This window comes from Triturus cristatus, chromosome 6, assembly GCF_964204655.1.
Source record: "Triturus cristatus chromosome 6, aTriCri1.1, whole genome shotgun sequence".
NCBI lineage: Eukaryota > Metazoa > Chordata > Amphibia > Caudata > Salamandridae > Triturus > Triturus cristatus.
The window spans coordinates 710,426,810-710,448,871 of NC_140589.1; the positions used below are offsets into that span (position 1 = coordinate 710,426,810).

The following is a 22,062-nucleotide window of genomic DNA, read 5'->3' on the forward strand; positions in this document are numbered from 1 at the left end:
AGTATTTTTTTACAACGCAGAATAAGATGTTCTTCCTAGTACTAGGCCTATTTCTAGGTGTCCAAGTACACCAAAATACCAGTAAACACAACTTTAACATACAACAATGGTCAAATTACGCAAAAATAACACTGCCATAGTGCAGTTTTGTAACATCATTTGTACTCACGAGTGCAAAAATGTGAGCTGAGCTCACTCAGTGGTGCTACACCACAGGGGGCAGTCTGTGCAAATATCCTTTTTAGGTTCTGCCTGCACAGCACTTGTGCTGGGCTTCTGAAATCTATTGTTTTTTATTATAAACGTAACCCCTTCAGTGCCCATGACGAGATGGTCTCGTCATGGAGCGCGGTTGCGCTGTGCCCATGACGAGACTATCTCGTCATGAACCCCGCCCGCTAATGCAACGCCTGGCACAGGGCGGGGAAAGGGCGGGGCACTGAAGAGGTTAAAAGGAGCTTACAACCCGGCCCCTCTCTTCCCTGGCTTTCCATTGTTTCCTGTGCTCGCCACTTTTCCGCCATTTGTATTGGCTATTTTCCTTGATTTACCAATGCTTGTTCCTCGTCTGCTTCTCTTATCAGTTTCCCCGTAGCCGAAATACTGTTAGCATCTGCTGTGGTGGAACTACCTTTTCATACATTTTTACCTCTTTCAGCTTTTTCGTATTCCAGCAGACTTATATAGCGCACCTTATCACCGGAAGAGAATAAGTGATATGCCCAGAATCACATCCTGTTGCACCGCTGAGACTCAAACCGGGATACCCAGCTCTCGAGTCAGCAGCTCTGGCTGCCGCACCACATCCTCTCCAGTCCCATGATACTTGTTAGGGACCTCTTTCCTTCGTCCCGGACGGTGATTGCTAAAAACAGCTTATTACTCATTACATAGGGGAAACCGATGCATTACCAATGCTTGTTAAAATACTCATCAGGTGTAATTTATTTTGCTCCAGTCGGTAAATTCAAATGACAAATGAGTAAACCTTTGCATTGAAAAGTTTATATAATCTGACCCATAATGTGGAATAATTCATAAATACTATTATTCCGGACAGTCTTTTACCTGATACAAGGGATAGAGTTGTTCAATTGTACTGCTGTGCTGACAAAACCTCTTCCACCTCAGCATGTGTAAATATTTGCTCCGCACCAGCTGCTGAATTCTGTCGGTGTAAAACTGAGATAAGAAATGTCATATAATGGTGTTTCAATAACATCCTCACTTTTGTGACAATAAACTGTAGCATGCAAAAGTGGTGTGTTGTCTCTGTCACATTAAATTGTGTCCCTAATTTAAAATATTTTTACTCTGAGAGAATTAATCTAGAAAACAGTTTTACACTGAAAAGAAATCCTGATTCTGTATCACAAATAAAAACGTAAAATTCATAATTAAAGGGCGTTTACCCATCTTTTTTGCATAATCATGCTGTGACATTATTCTCTACACAATTCAGTCTTTGCTGTTATTTGTTTCTCAAACATGAAAGATTTACTTGAATAGGTCTCAGCAACATCGGTATTTTTTTTTCTACCATAGTTGCTGGTCTTCGATCCATTCGCACAAAAAGCAATATGTTTTGAGTTTTATTATAACTTAAATATTCCATTTGTTGTGGTGCTCATCAAAATCAGTTTTTATTGGAGGTTAGGAGGGAGGAGGGAGAGAAACTCCAGCATAAATCTAATCAGAACATTTCTCAGCGAAATCAGTATCTGTGAGATATCCTCAGCATAAATGCAACTTTGAGTCTTATTTGCCAATAAATATTTGTATTCTTATAAATATGCGGGACTTGTAATAATTCTAATTAAAATCATCACATGCGGGGTCTGTTTTTTTAGCATAAAAGTTTTACTTGAAACCATGTTCAGCTAAATCGATATGTTCAAGTTTTATCTAGCACAAATTCCGTATTTGGAATATCTTTAAACACAAAACAGTTTTTGTTGTTTTTTGCATGCTTCAAAACTGTGTGATTGAAAGTCTGTGTTTGTGTATGTATTATTTAAATTCTAGACCGTTACATCTAGCGCATCACAATAATGAGCTGAGTGCGATGATTTTATACTGTCTAAACAACAACTACTTTATGTTTGCCAATCAGGTTTTTCAACAAATAAGAGGAGTAGCTATGGGAACTTGTTTCGCCCCTAGCTACTCCTTCCTCCACATGGGTTGGTGGGAGGAAATGGTGCTGAATAGAGACCATAAGGCAGACATAGACAATCACGTAAGGCTTTGGCTACGCTACATAGACGACTTATTCATAATATGGCAAGGGACAAAAGAGTCAGCACAGAACTTTGTAAATAGCATTAATCAGAACAACGTCATTCTACATTTCACTTCCAATATTAGTAGCACCAGTGTATGTTTCCTAGACGTGGAGGTTATATTAAGAATCACAAAATAGAGACCAAACTTCACCAAAAACCAACTGCAGGAAACAGCACACTGCATGCGTCCAGCCACCATCCACGTCATCTCATCCATAGCATACCCTATGGAGAAATGTTGAGGATAGACCGCGCATGCAGTCGAAAAGAAGATCTTGTGGAAGCACAAGAAATGAGCAAATCAAGATTTCTGGAGCAAGGATATAAAGAAAACACTTTAAACATAGCTATTGATAAAGCAAACAAAATCAATAGAAAAGAACTACCAGTGAAGAAGGCCCTGCGAGAGCCCAGTTCTGCTCAGAAGATTGCCAGTGAGACCAGACTTATCCTAACTTTTAGTAAAGAGCAGAACACCTTGCGCAAAATAATCACCAAAAATTGGCCAGTGGCCAAAAGTGACCCTATTATTGGAAAATTGTTACCAAAAAATCCAAGTATTGCATTTCGCAAATCGAAATCCATGAGGGACTACCTGGTAAAAAGCAGTGCAGAATTGATCACAACTACAAACTGGCTCAGTACACGAAAGGGATTTGTAACATGCCAAACATGTAGGGCATGCAAATATGGGACTAATAAAACAATGTATAACACTCCATTTTTCTAAAGTTCCCTAAAAAATCTCAAAATTTCTTACATGCCGTACTGAATATGTGGTCTATGTGTTGGTTTGCTCTTGTGGGCTGCAGTATGTGGGCAGTACGAAACTACAAGCCCATAAGCGTATACTGCAGCACATGAGAGCAATCACCAACAATGACCACACATACCCGATTGCACACCACTTTAGGGAGATGCATGCCAGTAACTTAGACTATCTATCATATTACTTGATCGACACTATCTCAATGTTGAGAAGAGGGGGCAATAGAGTAGCAAAACTAAGATGCTTGGAAACCCAGTACATTATAGGACTAGATACCAAGACCCCTAACGGACACAATTCCAGTGAGGACTTCAACACTTGGTTATATTAAATACATAACTGTATCACTATTACAACTACTCCTCATCTGATGAACAGTCCACATACCTCTAAAATACATATATTTCTTTGAACTATCCTGATGAAATTCACATCAAAGTTTCTAGCCTGCTGCCTATGAAAGCACTTTTGCTACAATGTAATCTGTAGTTGGGTTTTGTTTCAAAAATCAATACAGTTTTTAAATGTAGTTAAGAAGAGACCAAGGGACAGGGGTTGTCCCAGGTAACACACGTTAGTTTTATTAAAGCACAAAGCACTTTAGAAAGACACTGAAGATAACTCTTCTACAAGAGATAGGTTGGTCAAATGCAAATTATTTGGGCCAGGTTAAACCTATGAGATCAGCATTTGGGAAATGTTTCACCAATGAGGATCGTGCTTAAACAAAAAACATTCTTGTATTTCACAGTTATAATCATTGGTTCTTTTACACCATGGAATTAACCAATTTGAAATAAAACATTAAGGGTTTTTTTAAAGATGTTTTAGCATCATCAATTATTTATACTAATATAACCTTTTATGTATTTTATATATACAAACTGGTTTTAGTGTGTGCATTGATATACTATAACATTATTCCTTTAGAACATTTTGAATTTAATGACTTTTTTGCTGAATTTGCACAGTCCTATTCAAGGACATTTGTAAAAGAATTACTTCTATGTCTATCTCTTCATGTTTTGCACTAGTGTGGAACCTTGCGCTTTAAAAGAGATTGCATAACTCCTAGAGCGCGTCATGTGATCAAGGCCAAGTGAGGCCGAAACGCTTCATGGCGGTCGTGGTGAATGGGTAAATAAACTGAAAATCAATGCACGAAGTTTGGGTTTGTCTCCGTTTGTTCCCAGGAGAAGGGGAGTGTCAGTGAACGATTGGAAGAAAAAAAATATATATATATATATATATATATATATATATATATATATAGATAGATATTGTTTTTTTTTTTTTTTTACAGTCCAACGATGTTGAACGCGCACACAGGCAACAACAGGATGGTAAGGCACTAAGGGGATTTTTTGCATTATAAACCCCCTCGTTACGCGTTTCGGCCGTAAGACGCCCTTGATCAAGGCCGTTTTACGGTTGACACACGTAACGCTGGGTTTATGATGCAATAAATCCATATATATATATATATATATATATATATATATATATACGTAAATCGCCGTTTGTCACTGCCTCACTCAGGCAGAAAAAGACGAGGAGCGGACCCAGAGGTTGGTGCCAATCAAAATACCTTTATTTTAATTATTTATCAAGCCTGTCCGCCATAACGCGTTTCGACCCCCACTCGGGCCTTGATCACATGATGCGTTGCCATGGGAATAGGCGCCATTTTAAAGGAAACAAATCAGGAAATGACATCATCACCATGACCAACCGGGCATAGAAAGCAATGAATTACTCTTTGCAGATTTAAAGAAAAAGTACTGTGCACAACCTAAAAGTATTTTTCCATCGATAAATATATAAATAAATATACAAATAAATACTTGTATCAATATTAATATTAAGATACCTTTAAATATATAAAAACATCTGTATCAATTAAAAAACGACATTTATCAAAATACAAGCCAAATGCTAATATAATTTGAAAATAATGCCATACTTAATTGTGCGCTTTATGGATTTCTAAATCGAATTTCCTCAGTACAGTACATTCTTGATTTATCAAAATTCAGTTTATCAGTGTATCTAAATGTGCCCAAGGGGGCTTGTATAATCTTTGCCCGTCATATTATATCCTAAAATTGTATCCTAAAAGTACCGCTGCAGAAAATAAGTGCAAATTAGTGCAAAAATATATTTAAAAAACATAGTGAATAAGGAGACCTGATATAGGTACTCCTTTTCCCAATTAGATTCCCGCAAAGAGAGTGTGACTAATAATTATTCTTTCTAAATGTATGTATATATGTTTCTTAAAGTTACAGCAAGGTAAGTCAAACTTTTTTTATTTATGTTTATTATTTTCTACTCCTTATTTTTACTCTATTTTTTTAAAAATACTTTTTTTATAATTTTTCTTATATAAAAACACAATTTAAATACATTTGACTAGAATATTTACAAAGCAGCCATGTTCCTTATCAAATTTCAATGTGAGCCCACATTGATATGCCCTGAATGTTCACTAAAAAGGGAGACTATAGACAAGTATGGAAATCCTCACTAGCATTAAGCCCCGCTGGATTTTTCGTATCCAGCTCCAAAATATACCGTGTTTCCAATAGGTGCAATTTGGCCTCCTAATTACCACCACGTTTCATTGGTAACACCGCATCAATCACATAATAGTGAAGGAAATTCGGGTTACCATCATGCATCTGTTCAAAGTGCCTGGCAACGGGATAAGCCTGATCTTTATTTGAAATGGCCCTGATGTGCTGGAGTATCCTCTTGTGGGCTGGCAGCTTAGTGCTGCCAACGTATTTGAGCCCACATGGACACTCCAGCACATCTACAGCAAATTCAGTTTTGGATGTTAATCTCTTATTAATCTGAATTGGTTTGGGTTTAAATGGACTAGAAAAATGAGTTTTGCTGCAACCAAATTTACATGCTTTGCAGCTGGGGTATTTTTTTAAACCTTTAGATTGAGCCATCCAAGTAGTTGGAAGGGCTAACTCTGGACTGCTACTCACCAAATTGTCACTCAAAGAAAATGATTTTCTGAAGGTTAGTGCAGGTTTCTTAGCTACTAAACCCCCAATCACCGGATCCCCCTGAACCAAGTTCCAGTTTCGATTATAAATCTTCCTCAGTTCTTGATGTTGTCTACTAAAAGTTAGGATGACCCTAGATTGAATGTTGGGGGCCGTATCGTATAATGTGCTATGCTTGGTTTTAGGGAGAAAAGTATCTGTTCTAGAGAGAAGTCTTGTGTTTTTTAATAGCCTCATCAATCATGTTCGGTGGATAGCCCCTGGCCAAGAAATGACTTTTGCTTGCCTCCTGTGCAATCTCACATTCCACATCCGAGCTGCATATTCGCCTGATACGGAGCATCTCACCGTATGGGATGCTGCGTATCAGATGTTGAGGATGATGGCTAGATGCATGGAGAATTGTGTTACCTGCAGTAGATTTCCTATATAGCCTTGTAGCCAATACATTATTGTCTACATATACCTCCACATCCAAAAAACAAACTGTCCGTTTATTAATAGTTGACGTAAATTGTAAATTCAAGCAATTAATATTAAGCATATTTACAAATTCATGTGCGCCTTGCTCTGTGCCCTTCCAAATAAAAAACAAGTCATCAATGTATCTCAGATAGACAATGGCATGTTCTTCCATAATTGCCCTAAGGTCGCCCATCAGGACCTGCTCCTCCCACAGCCCCATGTGTAAACATGAGTAGCTAGGGGAGAAGCAGGCCCCCATCGCAACTCCCCTGACTTGATGATAAACTTTATTATTGAAGAGGAAAAAATTCTGTTTGAGGCATGCAGATACCATTGACATCAACATTTTGTTATGGGCCGCACAATTCATTGGTCTCAAATTGAGATAATGCTCAATTGCCTTTAAGCCATCACAATGCCTTATTGAAGTATAAAGTGATGTCACATCAAGTGTCATTAGTAGCATGTCTGAACTCCAAATTACTTGTTCAATTTTACGTAGAAAATCAGAAGTGTCTTGTACAAAGGAAGTCAATCCCTGAACCCACTCCTGAAGAAAGAAATCAATGTATTTGGAGGTATTTTCCATTATGCTGTTTATAGCTAAAATTATCGGTCTACCAGGTGGTGTTACAGTGCTCTTATGCACCTTTGGTATAAGATAAACGGTGGGGATAACTGGATATTCTTTCTTTAAAAATCGATATTCGGCCTCAGTTAATAACCCTCCACTTTTCCAAGCAAGAAGTTTGAGGTAATGTTCGTGCCATGCAGCACACTAATATTACTCTTCCGGTAACATGCAATATCACCAAGTTGAGATCCCGCTTCTTCCATATAGAGCTGGCGTGGCCATAGGACCACGTTACCACCCTTGTCCGCCTGTCTTATGATTATGTTGGTGTCAGATTCCAATCTACTCATAAGTTTCTGATAGCTGAGGTTTTGTTTATTTATACCATGGCGGGCTTTGTTGGAAGAAATGTACAATTTTTTCAAGTCTTGGGTCACAAGTTCGTGGTAGACATCCAGATTATCATGCAGCATGATAGGCTGGAAGACTGATTTCGGTTTAAAGGGGGTTTCAAAGGTACCTCTGTCTCCCGACTGCCTTTGTTCATTGATTATTATTCCTCCCTCTTGTTCATTGAGCAGACCAGGCATCCTGGAATAAATCTAAATCGCTAGCTGTTAGTAGGGGAGGGCTGATGGGGTTCTTTTCTACAGAGGAAATCGTGTTCTTTTTAGGTTGTAATATATGGAATTTATGGAGCTTAAGCTTCCTCACAAAACGAAAAGTATCCATTCTTGTATCTGCGTAATTAAAATCACAAGGTGGGCAGTATGACAGTCCTAAACTCAAGACCTTTACCTCTGCTGGTGTTAGTTGTATATTGGTTAGATTAATTACTGCGTTAGAGTTTATAATAGTGTTTAGTTCTTGTTCTGAAATCGATTCCATCTTCCCCTTGCCGCTTTTTTGCACATACTTTTGGTTTCTTTTGGAACATTTTCGTCTCTGGCTCCGCTTGTAGTTGAGTCTTTGTTCTTTACTCCAGGGGGTCCACGCGGTCTCAGTGTTTCTCGCCTGTCTTGGCACAGGCAATCGACCTCCTGTGTTAGGGATAGCTTGGTAAACCCCAATTTTTGTACCCTGGTGGCATCTCCTTCTGGGTCACTTTCAGCAGCCGAACTTGGCTCAGAGGCTGACGTTGACATCACGGTTGCTTCGCTTGTTTTTCTCTGTATTGGTCTATTGCCCCGTGCCATAACAGCATCATATCTGCGAGCATATGTGAATATTTGACCATTCTGATAGTCAGCCCGATCTCTTTCAAACTTGAAAGTCTTCCTTCTTTTGATGATTTCCTCATCTTTACTTAGGCGGGCCAGCATGTCATCCCTGAATTTTTTCGTTTGGTCATTTTTCTCCATTTTCTCAATTTCTATTTGCAAAAGATCTATCTGCGCCTGCAACTTAGCACGGTCATTTTCAGCATATTTAATCAATATAGTCATTAATCTACTGGAGGACTCAGGATTCGATTCCGCCCATTCCGCAAGCATTGCCGGGTCGGGGTTTTCGTAGTTGGGCGCCAGAGTAATCCGTAATCCTCTCGGCACTCTTCCAACGTCCAATTAGCGGGATAGTGATCTATATATATATTTACCAAAGCGCCCTGTGCTTTGGGAGCGCACTCAACTTTGCTCTGCCTACCGGCCTGAAAATGCAGTCTGCCTTCGTGTGCCACATTTCATTTCTGCTGCCAACGCGTTTCAAGGTTTCTCAACCCCTTCTTCCCGGGCAATTCAAAAAACGACATCTGAAACTCGCAGCTGTTTCATTTCTATCAATTTATTCAGCAATACGACGGCCCCCAGTGGGCGTATGCAAAGTACTCAGTTCAATTGCATGATGGGACATTGAGTCTTTAGTGCGAGAAAGACACTCTTCCTTTGGTTAGTTCAGATGCACATTTTTATATTTTCATTTCTATTCTTACCTATAGTAGGGGCAGCTCATTCTGGCAGACTAATTTCGCATATAGAGCAAGGTGCTGATCCAGTAATGTCCAGTGGAAAACGGCAACCTTGTGCAGCTGGTTACAATTTTTCCCAGCCAGCAATGGTGCAGCTCCCCACGGTCGGACCACCGCGCAATTTATGTTCACCAAAGGGCCCTGTGTGGAGCACAATTGCTTTGACACAGAGGGAGTTGCATGTTAGCAGCTACCTCTCTGTCAAAGCAATGCCGTCTCCTGTAGGAGGCGGAAAGGCGGCAGGGACCACGGGGGCCTTGAGGCTCCCCCGTGGCCCCTAACACTTGTAAGTGGGTCCCCTGGGTGGGACCAGGGCACCCACATAGAGGCTGGGCCCAGGGGGATGGAGTTCCGGGCCAGAATCGGACAGGTAGAAGGGCGGCCCCCCCTTTAATTTTTTAACAAAATATTTCTTAAAAGGCCAGGCCCCAGAGAATGGGCTCTCCTGGGCCAAAATTGGCCCGGGGTGGGGGTCCCTGTGTCCCTTTCCTTGGGCCGATTTTGGCCCCGGGTATCCAATCTTCCAGGGCCAGGCCTTTTTGAATGGGAGAAGAGGGGCCACTTGGGCCCCCCTAAAAACTAAAGTTTTAAGAAAAGTAGCAAGCTGCAGAAGCCCTGCCCCCTTTCACCTCCACTCTGCAAATGCGCCTCCTGGTGCACTGCTAGTAAGGGGGATGAAGTTCCCTTGGCTCCAGAGGGTCTTTGGGGGCCAACAAGCCCATCTGTTACTTCCAGTAAGTATCACACAGCGAAACTGCTGAGACATCTTTGGAGGCCAACACCCTTTCTCCACCACTCTGCAAATGGATGAAGTCCCCTTGGTTGCTGAGGGTCCGTGGGGGGGTCAAGAACCCCTCCTGTTACCTCCAGTAAATCTCACACACCGGATTCCTGAAAGATGGTCGGAGGCCTGCCCTCTTTCTCCCTCCTCTTTAAATGTACTTACCAGTTAAAAAAACATAAAAATTAACTTAAAAAACCAAAGCTGACAGGGACATTATAGTTAGGAAATAGATTTTTTTTAAACTTAGAAATTCACTGACAAAAACCAAAGGTTACAGGGACATTATAGTTAGGGTGATATTTCACTCATAAAAAACCAGTAAAATTCACCAGTTATAGTTACCGGAGCTAACTATAACTTATGCCTCCGTAATGCACTGCTCATTACCTCACATATTACATCACTCATGACATGGTCAGTGACATCATTGATGACATTGCCCCCCCCAGTTCAGACCCCAACCATATGCAAATCAGTCTTGAGCCTGTTCCTCATGGGAACAGCCCAGCCTGAACTACCAAGCCAGGTCTTCCCTGGACCAGAAACAAGTATCTTGGGACCAGTTTTGGGGTAACACCCCTCATCAGCCAGGCTAGAATTGAATCCAGTGGCAAAGTCAGCAAGGGACCCACATCTGGGCATACCCTGCCAACTCTGGGCGAACGAAGCAAACACAAGTAGATGATTGGCAAAGCACTGAAACTTTTCAGACACTCATCCCCAATCACAGATCTGGGTCGAATCCATTATCGTTCTTCAGCTCACTTTGCCACCCCAGTTCAGACCAAGCGATCCCCCAGGGCCATTCTTTAAATTAAAGGGGATTTGGAGTGCGTGTGTCCCCATGCCCGACAGATTTCTGCCCCGTGCACCCATTCCCCTGCATAATGTTTGTGGGTGGGGAGCATGCGGTCCCCATCACTTGGCCAATTTTGCCCCCCCAGGGAACCCATCCTGGCATAATCTTTGGAGGAGGGGGCATGCACCCTCCCTCCCCATGGCCAGGGGACATGTTAAGGAAAAGGGGGGCACACCGCCTCCATACCCGGGTGATTTCGGCCCGGGGGACGCCATCCATGGTGACATTTTTAGGGGGAGAGGGGAACATGCCCCTCCTCCCAGGGCTCTTTTTGGCTCGAGGGACCCATCTCCGGGGTATAAGGGGGAGGCATGTGGCCACATCCCTGGGCTGATTTGGCCCCCGGAAACCCGTCCCAACGTCCCCATGGCCCCAGCCGGCTCCCCGCATACAGCGGGAGCCAGCATTGCTCCCACCTGCAAGAAGGAGCTACCAATGCTGCTCCCTGAGGGTGGGAGCAATCTCTTGATCTGCCTGCCTGCCTGCATCACTACATGAAGGGAAACAAATCAAAAGTCCGCTCCAGCGGGCAGGAGCATTTTTGAAGCTTCCGCCCACTCAGACAGGACTTGGTGTTTGCTCCCACTTGGCAGGAGATTTGACACTGCTCCTGCCAAGCCACAGCAAACACAGGTTTCCCTGCCCACGCCATTGAGGGCAGGGAAACTGCTATGTGCAGGGGGTAGGCTCCCCAGGACATAGCATTTGAGCTGGCCCCAGGCATGTGGTCCCCAGAGACGATTAATGGCTCAGGGAGGGAGGGGGGGGGGGGAATGCAGCTCTCATCCCAATGAATTTAAGTTTAGTGTCCCCAGGGAATGGGGTCTCTGTGGCCTTTAGAACCTCGGGTAAGGGGTGCCATGCAGCCCCCCTACCCTTCATTAAATCATTCAGCACCAGGGGATGGGGTCCCCGGTGCCAATAACTAAGGAATGCAGCCCAGCCGCAACTTGTTTTCGATCCCACAAGAGTGTAACAGGATGGCAGCATTTTTATGCTGTTTTGGTTTATGTTGGCACCAGGGGGGGGTCCCTTTGTATCCCCACCATGGAACCTAGGGGGTCAGGGTATCCATACCCTGCCCCCTTAAATCTTAATTTTTTTTTATAACTTCAGGAAGTACAGGGGACTAAGTCCTTGAGCCCTGTAATGGCTTTCTGCAACATTTTTATCATGTTGCTGGTAGCTAATTAGAGAGTTCACCCCCATGGGAGACTGACTCCTGCAGGAGCGAGACGGTCCAAGGGAAATAACGCTCCCTGGGTCAAACAAAACACTCCATTTTTAATATAGCACTCTCGCAAGAGTCTCTCGAGACTCTCGAGAACCCATGTGCCTAAATATACAATTATTTTGTAACCTATCGTTTTCCAAACCTACTGAATGGACTTACACCAAATCACAAAAAAGCACAATCTGTGGACCAAGATCTAGCTTTCTGCCGAATTTTGTGTAATTCTGTTAAGCAGTATTTGCTGTTGCCAGTCTTAAAAACGTCTACTGAAAATGAATGGGGAATTTTCATTTTGGGACCCCCTTTTTTTCCTCGGCCCCCACTTGATGGATTACCTTGAAACTTTCCAGGCAGGAGCGGACGTCAATTGAGTCTGTACATTCAAATATCTTCGGCGACAATAGAATTGTAAAGTGCTTCCATTGTTTTCAATTTTCCTCACCATGATAATGTGCAAATGTAACTAGGAGATAAAGTTCACCAGCTTCCCTGGGATGCACGGGATATGCATTAGCCTATAATAAAGCAAATATGCCATCTCTTCAAACCCCCTCAATAGCTTAGTTTTCGGTTGTTAGAAGGGTAAGCCCAGCCTTCTAACTAAATTATAACTACATAATTACATCAAGTGACCAAAAGAATTGCAGTCTCAGCCAAATCCTGAATAGATGGGATTAGCTTCTGACTAATCGGAGTTCAGGAGATCCAAATAAACATCTGATTTGAAGAACAGGTGAGTGGCAGGAGCAGCTCATTTATTATTCACTGCTCTGTTCAAGGAGTAACCTATAATGCCCTAGGGTGTTTTTAAGTTATATATATTTTTTTTCTGGTGGTGCCCCTTGAAGGGGCTGGGGCACCACCAACCATTTTTTGTACTGTTGTGGGGGGCTCCAGGGAGTGCAACATGGTCTCAGGTGAGCTTACCATAAAGCACTCCAATCTGGAACAGTATGTTCTTCAGCTGGAGTGCAGGAACCCTTGTGGTAAGACTCAAAGATATCTTGTTGTTTTTTTTTTATGCGGCTTAAACATTGCAATGTGTGAATATACAAAATGTACCTTTGATTATAGCTATTACTGACATTTTGACAAAAACAATGGGTCTACTTTATTTATGTTGATGTGCTGATCTCTTGATAAAGCTTATAGACCTGCTTTTTACATTTTGGTGCTCTGACCCTTTGACAAAGTCCTTAGGCCTGCCTTACCTAAAATTACATTCTTTATATAGTTACAACAAATAGTCAGCTGCCCGCGCCTGCAGGGGGGTTGGGCAAAACCCCAAGCTGTGCACAGTGATGGACATCCTACATTACGTTATTACATTACGTTATATACAAAATCATAGAAATTCACTGAAAAAAACCAAGGTTAAAGTGACGTTATTGTTAGTAATTGTAATAATATCACACTTTAAACTAAAAAACCCTAGCAATTCACTGGAAAAACAAAGGTTAAAGGAACATCATAGTTAGGTGACAATAACATAACGTGGATTTATGAAGCGCATGTTCGCCCATAGGTACCTTGGTGCTGAACAACAGAGGTTTATTGTTACCCAACCAATGGTACTCATTTAATCGACCTTAGATGGATGAAAGGCTGAATGGACCCGCCGGGATTTGGACCTGTGATCATGAGGACGTACACAGGCACCTGCAGTGGAGGCATTAGTCCACTGAGCCACCGGCTGAGTGTGCCCTCAAGTAACTATAACTCGCACCCTCTCCATGAACTGCTATGTACCTCCTATATTACATCAATCATGACATGTTCTATGACATAATTGGCAACGTGACTGCTACATCTTAAATGACATCACTGATGACAACGCTGTGCATGGCAAGGGCACGAGCCATAGTTACTTTAGGGCAACTAAATCTTAGTTTTTTTCAGTGAATAGTTAAAAATATTTATGTCTACGACATGATCATCTGTTTTACACTGGATGATGTCATCAGTGATGTCATTTGAGATGTCATCAGTGATGCAACTGACCATGTCATGAATGATGTAATATGTGACATCATCAGTAGTGGATTGCGGTCGCGCGAGATGTAGTTAGTACAACTAACTATATCGGAGGAATTTCAATGGTTTTGTTCGAGTGAAATGTCCAGCTAACTATAACACCCCTAAAAGCTATTGTTTTTTCACTGAATTTCCAAGGTTTTTTAAATGCTAATTCCTAACTATATCAGGCCTGAAACCTATGGTTTTTTCAGTGAATTTCAAAGGTTTTGTAAATGACAATTTTTAATGTATTAAATGTTATACTGATTTTTTTTATACTGATTTACTACATTTTTTAAACTATTTATTTTTAGATATTTTTATTTTTAATTACATTATAATTACATTATACATTACATTACAAAATATACTTTCTCAGAATGAATTACTTTAGTTTAAATACTTTGCAAATAGGCAATAGACTTTTAAGTACAGTAGTTACAGTTGTTGCAATGGGCAACACAATTTCAAACACAATGCAACATTGAGCTCAATGTGAATTTCTAGTCAAATGCAATTAGTAACTTTATGGGTTACTTTTCTAACCACAGGACTGGATCCTAGATTCAGTCCTTGGACATCTCCTGTAAACAGTTGAGTAAAAGCGTTTTGGTTACAGTAGTGATTTTTAAGGAATATTATTGTATTTTAAAAGGTGACACTTAGACATTTTTTCACATACAATCACCAATGTTATCCTATGGCAGAAAATTCACTTAGCAGGTAAGTAGTGTTATCGTTACTTTTTCTTACTCAGTGGTGGATCCTGGATCCAGCACTGGTGAATCTCCTGTAAACAGTTGCAAGAATGTGTTTAAGTCATACAGACTATTTTTTAGGAATATTTTTAGTTTGTGAAAATAGACAAACTTTTCTGGTGAAAACCACACAATGGATTCCTATGGAAGGAAATACAAGTTACTGATAAGTACGCTTAGAATTACTTTCCAGGGTCAGTGCTGGGCTAAAAGATGCAGCCCTAGGTTCTCTCCTGATAACAGGTGAGTAAATCGGAATTCGTAGTTCGGCTGATTTTTGAGGAATATTTGTACGTTTCAAAAATGGACACTTAGAAACTTTTCTGGTGAAAACCACACAATGGATTCCTATGGAAGGAAATACAAGTTACTGGTAAGTACGCTTAGAATTACTTTTCAGGGTCAGTGCTGGGCTAAAAGATGCAGCCCTGGGCTCTCTCCTGATAACAGGTGAGTAAATTGGAATTCGTAGTTCGGCTGATTTTTGAGGAATATTTGTACGTTTCAAAAATGGACACTTAGAAACTTTTCTGGTGAAAACCACACAATGGATTCCTATGGAAGGAAATACAAGTTACTGGTAAGTACGCTTAGAATTACTTTTCAGGGTCAGTGCTGGGCTAAAAGATGCAGCCCTGGGCTCTCTCCTGATAACAGGTGAGTAAATTGGAATTCGTAGTTCGGCTGATTTTTGAGGAATATTTGTACGTTTCAAAAATGGACACTTAGAAACTTTTCTGGTGAAAACCACACAATGGATTCCTATGGAAGGAAATACAAGTTACTGGTAAGTACGCTTAGAATTACTTTTCAGGGTCAGTGCTGGGCTAAAAGATGCAGCCCTGGGCTCTCTCCTGATAACAGGTGAGTAAATTGGAATTCGTAGTTCGGCTGATTTTTGAGGAATATTTGTACGTTTCAAAAATGGACACTTAGAAACTTTTCTGGTGAAAACCACACAATGGATTCCTATGGAAGGAAATACAAGTTACTGGTAAGTACGCTTAGAATTACTTTTCAGGGTCAGTGCTGGGCTAAAAGATGCAGCCCTGGGCTCTCTCCTGATAACAGGTGAGTAAATTGGAATTCATAGTTCGGCTGATTTTAGAGGAATATTTTTACAATGTTGAAGGAAGGGGGCGGGGCCTGAGGTGACGTGTGCAAACATGTCCTGTGGCGCATTTTAAGTTGGGGAATTAATTCCTCTTCAATGCTGCGGTCACCTGGGGGCCAACTAGCCCACCAGGTACCTCCAGTATGCGCCAGGGAGCTGTGTTGCAGAGAGGTGTTCAGAGGTCATGCCCCTTTTTACAACACTCTGCAACGCAGCTCCGTGGTGCTTACTGGAGGTACTTGGTGGGCTAGTTGGCCCTTAGGGGACCTCTGGATTGAAGAGGAATTAATTCCCCAACTAAAAACACGCCACAGGGCGTGTTTGCACACATATCACTTCAGGCCCCGACCCCTACCTTCACCACTGTGCAAACGGGCTCCATGGCGTGTTTCAAGTTGGGGGATTGAGTCCCCTTGAAACCTGAGGTCCCCTGGCGGCCAACTAGCCCACCAGGTACCTCCAGTATGCGCCAGGGAGCTGCTTTGCAGAGAGGTGTTCAGAGGCCACGCCCCTTTTTACACCTCTCTGCAACGCAGCTCCGTGGCGCTTAGTGGAGGTACCTGGTGGACTAGTTGGCCCCTAGGGGACCTCTGGATTGAAGAGGAATGAATTTCCCAACTTAAAACGCGACACAGGGCGTGTTTGCACAAATATCACCTCAGGCCCGTCCCCTGCCTTCACCACTGTGCAAACGCGCCACGTGGCGCGTTTTAAGTTGGGGGATTAAGTCCCCTTGAATCCTGAGGTCCCCTGGTGGCCAACTAGGCCACCAGGTACCTCCAGTAAGCGCCATGGAGCTGCGTTGCAGAGAGGTGTAAAAAGGGGCATGGCCTCATTACACCTCTCTGCAACGCACCTCCCTGGCGCATACTGGAGGTTCCTGGTGGGCTAGTTGGCCCCCAGGGACCCCCAGTAATCAAGGGGAATTAGTTCCCCCTCTTCAAACGCGCCGGGGGCGCGTTTGCAGAGTGGTATAAGGAGGGGGTGTGGCCTCCGGCCTGATCCGTCTTATTTATTTATTTTTTATTAATTTTTTTTAGAAGGGGGGCTATGTAGCCCCCCCTACTTTTTCTAATTTATTAGCCCTGGGGACCACATCCCCCAGGGCCTACCCCCAATTTTTATTTTATTTTTTTTAATCGGGAAGGGGGCCTGCTTTTTATGGAGGGGGGCTGCGTAGCCCCCCTCCTCTGGCCACTTTAAGGCCCCGGGGACCCCATACCCAGGGGCCGGCCATTGATTTTTTTAAATTTTATTTTTTTAAATAAATGGGGAGGGGTGCCGCTTGGCCCCCCTCCCGGGCCACTTATGGCCCCGGGGTCCCCATTCCCCGGGGCCTGGACACCTCGTTGGGGACCGTGGGGGGGTCCCAATCCCCCCACGGCTCCCCGCTTCCTGCGGGAGCCGGCATTGCTTTTCCACATGGGGAGCAGCTAACATGCTGCTCCCCATGTGGAAAAGCAATCTGCTTTGCTTCAATGAAGCAAAGCAGTTTGCAATGGCAGGGTGGGAGCCGCGAGGCTCCCGCCCTGCCATTGCAAACTGCAGTGTCCCGGGAGTGGACACCCCGGGACACTGCAGGAGCCGGCCCTGGGGGGTGGTGGTCCCCAGGGCCTGTACCAGGCTCCAGGAGGGGTCCGTGCGGCCCCCTCACACATATTAAAGTTGCCCTGGGGGGGTGGCGGTCCCCGGGGCTGGGGGGGCCTGAGTGCCCCCCACCTATTTTAAAATTGCCCCGGGGGTGGCGGTCCCTGGGGCTGGGGGGGCCTGAGAACCCCCCACCCATTGTTAAGAAGCCCCAGAGGATGGCGGTCCCCGGGGCTGCGGGGGGCCATGAGTCCCCCTGCCTATTTTATGTGCGTGCCCCGGGGGTGGCGGTCCCCGGGCTGGGGGAGCTGAGAGCCCCCCCCCACCCATGTTAACAAAGCCCCGGGGGGTGGCGGTCCCTGTGGCTGCGGGGGGGCTGTCAGCCCCCCGCATATACAATGTTCGAGCCCCGGGAGGTGGCGGTTCCCGGGGCAGGGATTGGGACCCCCCACACTTTTTTTTAATTATGCCCCCAGGATTTGGCCCCCGGGGCAAATTAGCATATTCAGCGCAGGAGCTCGCACTGATTTTTCTTTTATTTTTTTCGGCCGAAATTCGTGCTGGGTGCATGAATCTCGGCCATTTTTAAAAAATGTTTCTACCCTGGCCCCTTGTCGTGTTTTGCGCCTTTTTTTTTTGGTTTTCTTGTGCCTCGGTTGTACCGAGGCACTAGATGGCTGCCAACACTTCCTGATTCAGAGTGTTGGCAGCCAATTAGCATACAGCTCGTGCTCGGGAGGGTGCACGGATCCACCGAGGCCATAGATATATATGTACTTTTAACTCTAATTTTCTCAGGAACTACTGAACGGATTTTGCACCATTTAAGCAAAAGACACGAGTCTGAACTGAGGACTACCTCTTTGCCAAATTTGGTGTAATTCCGTTCAGCAGTTCGGGCTGTAGCTGTGTCAAAAGGTCCTACGGGAAAATGCATAAGGAAAACGCGTTTTGGGACCCCCCTTTTTTCTCGGCCCGCGCTTGACGAATCACCCTGAAATTTTCAGGATGGGAGCAGACCGGAGCTGGCCAAAAGTTTGGAAAATTTCACGAAGGTTCGTCAATCGACGCCAACGTTATTCCAAATAGAATATTGCAGATTTCCTATGGAAAATAGGTCCTAACTATATCTACCTACTGGCGACCGCCAGTAGCTAATATATATATATATATATCCGATACAAGAACAGCTCCTCCTGGAAATTTCGCCCGTAGTTTGGTGGCATGTTATGCCGGTAGAGCTACTACCGGCAAATTTAATTCTGTAGAGGTCTGTAACTGAAACGCACTCTCAGATGCAGTATTCACAGCAGTAATTTATTCCTCAATGAGGAATAAATTACTGCTGTGAATACTGCATCTGAGAGCGCGTTTCATTTACAGACCTCTACAGAATATATATTATCTACTGGCGGTCGCCAGTAGATAGTTACAGTTAGGATCATGTTTCCATAGGAAATCTGAAAATTCTATTTTGAATAACTTTGGCGCCGGTTGACGAATCCTCGCGAAATTTTCAAAACTAATGGGGCGCTCCGCTCAGCTCCTACCCTGAAAGTCTCGGGGTGATTCGTCAAGCGGGGGCCGAGAAAAAAGGGGGGTCCCAAAACGCATTTTCCCCATGCATTTTCCCATAGGACCTTTAGTCGAAGGTACAGCCTGAACGGCTGAACAGAATTACTTGAAATTTGGCAAAGAGGTAGTCCTCCGGTCAAGGAAGTGCCTTTTGCATATATGGAGTCAATCTGTTTAGTATTTCTTGAGAAAATAGCATTTAAAAGCATATAAATATCTATAAGCGCGCACCGTGCACGCACCCTAACGTGCGCAAGCGTAATTCTGATTGGTGGTTACATGTAAGTCAACGTTCGAATCGGTCGAAATCAGGAAGTGTCGGCCGCCATTTTGTTTGTTTTGGGTGCGAGAGTGAAAAAGAGAGGTGGCGAACGTGAAAAGGGGGCAGGGTAGAGAGTTCCTGACCCCCTAGCCTTTGCCAGGGGGTCCCTAAAGGACCCCGAAGGGTGAAAAAACATTTTAATTATTTTAAAAAAATATCGCGAGGTGCGCGCACGGTGAAAAAAAATTGAAAAAAATAATAATATATACATAACTTAGCATTTAAAAAACCGTACAAATTCACTTAAAAAACCATAGGTTTCACACACGTTATACTTCGGAATTAGCATTTAAAAAACCTTGCAAATTCACTTAAAAAACCATAGGTTTCACACATGTTATAGTTAGGTGGACATTTCACTCGTAAAAAACCAATGAAATTCCCCTGTTATAGTTAGTTCAGATAACTATAACTCGCGCGACCGCAACTCTATCACAAGCATGATGTCATTAGTGATGTCATGAGTGATGCCACTGACCATGTCATGAGTGATGTAATATGTGATGTCATGAGCAGTGGATTGTGGGCGCGCGAGTTATAGTTATCTGAACTAACTATAAGGGGGAATTTCATTGGTTTTTTACGAGTGAAATGTCCACCTAACTATAACATGTGTGAAACCTATGGTTTTTTAAGTGAATATATATATATATATATATATATATATATATTCACTGAAAAAACCATAGGTTTCACACATGTTATAGTTAGCTGTACATTTTACTGATAAAAAAACAATGAAATTCCCCCGTTATAGTTACTGTAGGCAACTATAACTCACGCGACCGCAATCCTCTGCTGATGCTAATACTGTATTTAGACACTTATTTGCCCATGTCTTCTTCCATTAAATTTTAGCTATACATATATTAAAAATATTTTTTTTTCATAAAGACACATATGTCATCAGCAGAGGATTACGGTCGCGTGAGTTATAGTTGCCTACAGTAACTATAACGGGGGAATTTCATTGTTTTTTTATCAGTAAAATGTACAGCTAACTATAACATGTGTGAAACCTATGGTTTTTTCAGTGAATTTGCAAGGTTTTTTAAATGCTAATTCCTAACTATAACGTGTGTGAAACCTATGGTTTTTTCAGTGAATTTGTACGGTTTTTTAAATGCTAACTTACTTTACGCCATTCGTGGCGTGCGCGCCCAGTTAACGCAGTTCGTTACGTGCGCGCACCGCGCGCCCACTTTACGCAGTTACTGCCATGCACGCACGGTGGTCACGCGGTGCGCTGCGCGCACCGCGTGCCCACATTATGCGGGATGGGCCATGTACGCACGATGCGCTTCGCGCACCGTGCGCACATGGGGGACATATTATGCGCATCGTTTTGAAATGTTTTGTTTATTATTTTCGTTTGACTGATATGCCATGCACAAATGGTGCCCTTTGGGCACAATTTGCACATGGGGTGGGGAGAGTGTGGATAATTTTTTTTTTTGCCAAATTTTTACTGTACGCGTACGGTAAGCGTAATCGGTGATTTTTCAAAAAAAAAAAAAATTTTTTTTTGGGCCTTGGGGGTTATTTGGGGGCCCGTATATCACTGCTGGGTGATTATTATCTCAATATACTGCCCCTTTACACATTTTTGGGCTTCATTTATGCTGCCCCACTCAGAGTGCGAGAGAGAAAATGGCGGCCGCAGCTTCCTGGTTTCGACGGATTCGAATGTTTACTAAGATCTAAGAGCCAATCAGAATCGCGCTCGCGCACGCCACCGTACACGTACGGTAAGCGTACCGTAAGCGCACCGTAAGCTGGCTCAGATATATATATTGATTTAAAGGCTATTTTCTCAGAATCTACTGAACAGATTTACACCAAACCTACAAAAGGCACTTCCTTGACCTGAGGACTACCTCTCTGCCAAATTTCTAGTAATTCTGTTCAGCCGTTCGGGCTGTAGCCCTGTCTAAAGGTCCTATGGAAAAATGCATGGGAAAAACGCGTTTTGGGACCCCCCTTTTATCTCAGCCCCCGCTTGACGAATCCCCCCGAGACTTTCAGGGAAGGAGCGGAGCGTAGCGCCCCACCTATTTTGAAAAATTCGCGAGGATTCGTCGACCGGCGCAAAAGTTATTCAAAATAGAATGTTGCGGATTTCCTATGGAAACGTGGTCCTAACTATAACTACCTACTGGCGACCGCCAGTAGGTAATATATATATATATATATATATATATATATATATATAATCTCCAAATTGCCAGAAAGCTTTAGGAAGGAACACACAGCTCACCGTCCCTCCAGACTTCTGTTATGCACTCGCCACCAGTTTCCCGGTTTTCATTTCATTTTGCCAACGCGTTTCAAGTCACACAGACTCTTCTTCATGGGCTGTTTTCAAATGAAGTACTGACTCGTTTTCCGTTTGTTTGCCTCTTTTATTTGATATATGGCCCCCTAGTGGGCCTGGCTCACGCTGTTTTGGCCGATTTGCATATTGGGAAACGTAGTCCTGGAAACGAGTCTCAATTATCCCTAAGTGGGTGTACTCTTCATTTGATATAAAAACAATTGTTCCTCCTTATTGTAAGGTCCAGTCACTTAGTGCAAGTGCGTGATTATCATTGGCTTGCTGTACTGTAATTGACCGGGAAACAGTTCCCGATCACAGCCTCCCCTGGGATGGTTCTCTTCCCCACGGCTCAGGCGGCCGTGTAGTCATGTAATCTCCAAATTGCCAGAAAGCTTTAGGAAGGAACACACAGCTCAC

The 22,062-nt window shown here is 43.3% G+C and overlaps 1 protein-coding gene across 1 annotated transcript in view; it reads right to left on the reverse strand.

Moving 5' to 3' along the window:
• The window catches only part of LOC146817750 (uncharacterized), a 746,064-nt gene that overhangs the window by 658,065 nt on the left and 65,937 nt on the right, over positions 1 to 22,062 (reverse strand). Inside the window, exon 5 of the mRNA XM_085609232.1 lies at positions 1,069 to 1,182. Coding sequence (XP_085465358.1) covers positions 1,069 to 1,182 — 114 coding nt within the window. The remainder of the gene's footprint in view (positions 1 to 1,068; positions 1,183 to 22,062) is intronic.